Source organism: Acomys russatus, unplaced genomic scaffold (genome assembly GCF_903995435.1).
Source record: "Acomys russatus unplaced genomic scaffold, mAcoRus1.1, whole genome shotgun sequence".
Classification (NCBI taxonomy): domain Eukaryota; kingdom Metazoa; phylum Chordata; class Mammalia; order Rodentia; family Muridae; genus Acomys; species Acomys russatus.
This window is the reverse complement of record NW_026131939.1, coordinates 66,172-68,089: the sequence shown is the minus strand read 5'-3', so window position 1 is coordinate 68,089 and position 1,918 is coordinate 66,172. Positions and strand designations below refer to the sequence as shown.

Below are 1,918 nucleotides of genomic sequence, written 5' to 3'. Positions count from 1 at the left end.
GAATTTATTTTTTAAAAGTAAGAGGACCAACTATGTTTGACATATCATTTTTACTTGGGCCTGGTAGTCCCATGCACTCTCCACGCTTCTGCCTATGCCTTTCTCATTGTCAGTATTTCCATATTAGATAGCTATAAAAGAATATTCCCATTTTTCTATAACAAGCTTTTGCTGGTTTATTGTATTCATGCTTACCAGAGGAATAAGAAATGCCAGGTGATTTGTTACTATATTTGAATAATTGAATAAACTGCTCTTTGCTTTGGATTTTGACCCTGGAATATATATAATATAGGGCCAGTTGAGGAAGGATAGTCAGAAAGGACAGTGTTTCAGAGGACAGGGTAACAGGGATACAGAAAGTCTGTACTTAATTACATTAAGTAAGGTGCTGTGTGTAGTTACTAGTAAGAAATGTGTTAGCTTTCTAACTCATGTTGCTACACCTTTGAATTGAGGATGTGGCCAGAAGTTAAGGGGGAAGGAATGTTCAGTTCAGATTTCAAAATAAGTTCAAAGGAACAATGCTGATGGAAGAAAATTTCAGTGTAACCATTCATTAAAAGCCAGTTTTCCTCTTTATTTTCCTGTTCTATTTCACATGGTAAGTGGATTTATTTTCAGGTCACTCTTTTCAAGAAAGATAAGAAATAAGTTTCCATGGAGAAATGGAATCAGAGCTCTACTGATTTCACGTTGCTAGGGTTGTTTCCACAAAACCAAACTGGCCTGCTGCTTTTGCTGCTCATCATCTTTGTCTTCGCTCTGGCCTTGTTTGGCAACTCATCAATGATCCACCTCATTCGTGTGGATCCCAGGCTCCACACCCCCATGTACTTTCTTCTCAGTCAGCTCTCTCTCATGGACTTGATGTACATTTCTACCACTGTGCCCAAGATGGCATTTAACTTCCTCTCTGGCCAGAAAACCATTTCTTTCATAGGCTGTGGAGTGCAATCCTTCTTTTTCCTGACTATGGCCTGTTCTGAGGGCTTGCTCCTGGCTTCCATGGCCTATGACCGCTTTGTGGCTATCTGCCACCCACTTCATTATCCCATTCGCATGAGCAAAGTAATGTGTGTGAAGATGATCATAGGATCCTGGATATTGGGCTCCATCAACTCTCTAGCACATACTGTCTATGCCCTTCATATTCCTTACTGCCGTTCTAGATCCATTAACCATTTCTTTTGTGATGTTCCAGCCATGTTGCCCCTGGCCTGTATGGACACTTGGGTTTATGAGTACATGGTGTTTGTGAGCACAAGCCTGTTTCTCCTACTTCCTTTCCTTGGCATCACAGCTTCCTACGGACGGGTCCTTTTTGCTGTCTTCCATATGCACTCAAAAGAGGGAAAGAAAAAGGCCTTCACCACATGTTCAACTCACTTAACTGTGGTGACGTTTTACTATGCCCCTTTTGTCTACACCTATCTTCGACCTAGAAGTCTCCGTTCCCCCACAGAGGATAAGATTCTGGCTGTCTTCTACACTATCCTCACCCCCATGCTCAACCCCATAATCTATAGCCTGAGGAATAAGGAGGTCCTGGGGGCCATGGCGAGAGTCCTTGGGACAGCCTCTTCCACAAAAGCTTGACCATTCCTTCTCTGCTCCTCTTTCAACTCCCTTAGGACATATCATAGTTCAATGTTGTCTGTTGGAGATGTAATGTCTGCCACACACATTCATAACTCTGGTATTTCATTATGAGTTAAGATTAAATTATATGTTCATCATTATATACCATTATATTTTTCACATGGTTATTTAATTCATAATGTTATAATAAATAATGTTAGCAGTAAATATTAACATATTGCTACATTATTGATATATGGTGTATATATTATGAGTGCATGAATACTATTGTAAATGTGAAAGTATTGGCCAATTGTTTCTCCAAAACTGACATGCG

General features: G+C 40.2%; 1 protein-coding gene across 1 annotated transcript; it reads left to right on the top strand.

Annotated features, from left to right (window-relative positions):
• Positions 1-660: 660 nt before the first annotated feature.
• On the top strand, positions 661-1,599 carry LOC127186672 (olfactory receptor 2L13-like). The gene has a single exon (XM_051142901.1). The coding sequence runs from the start codon at positions 661-663 to the stop codon at positions 1,597-1,599; it is 939 nt and encodes a 312-aa protein (XP_050998858.1).
• Positions 1,600-1,918: the final 319 nt, after the last annotated feature.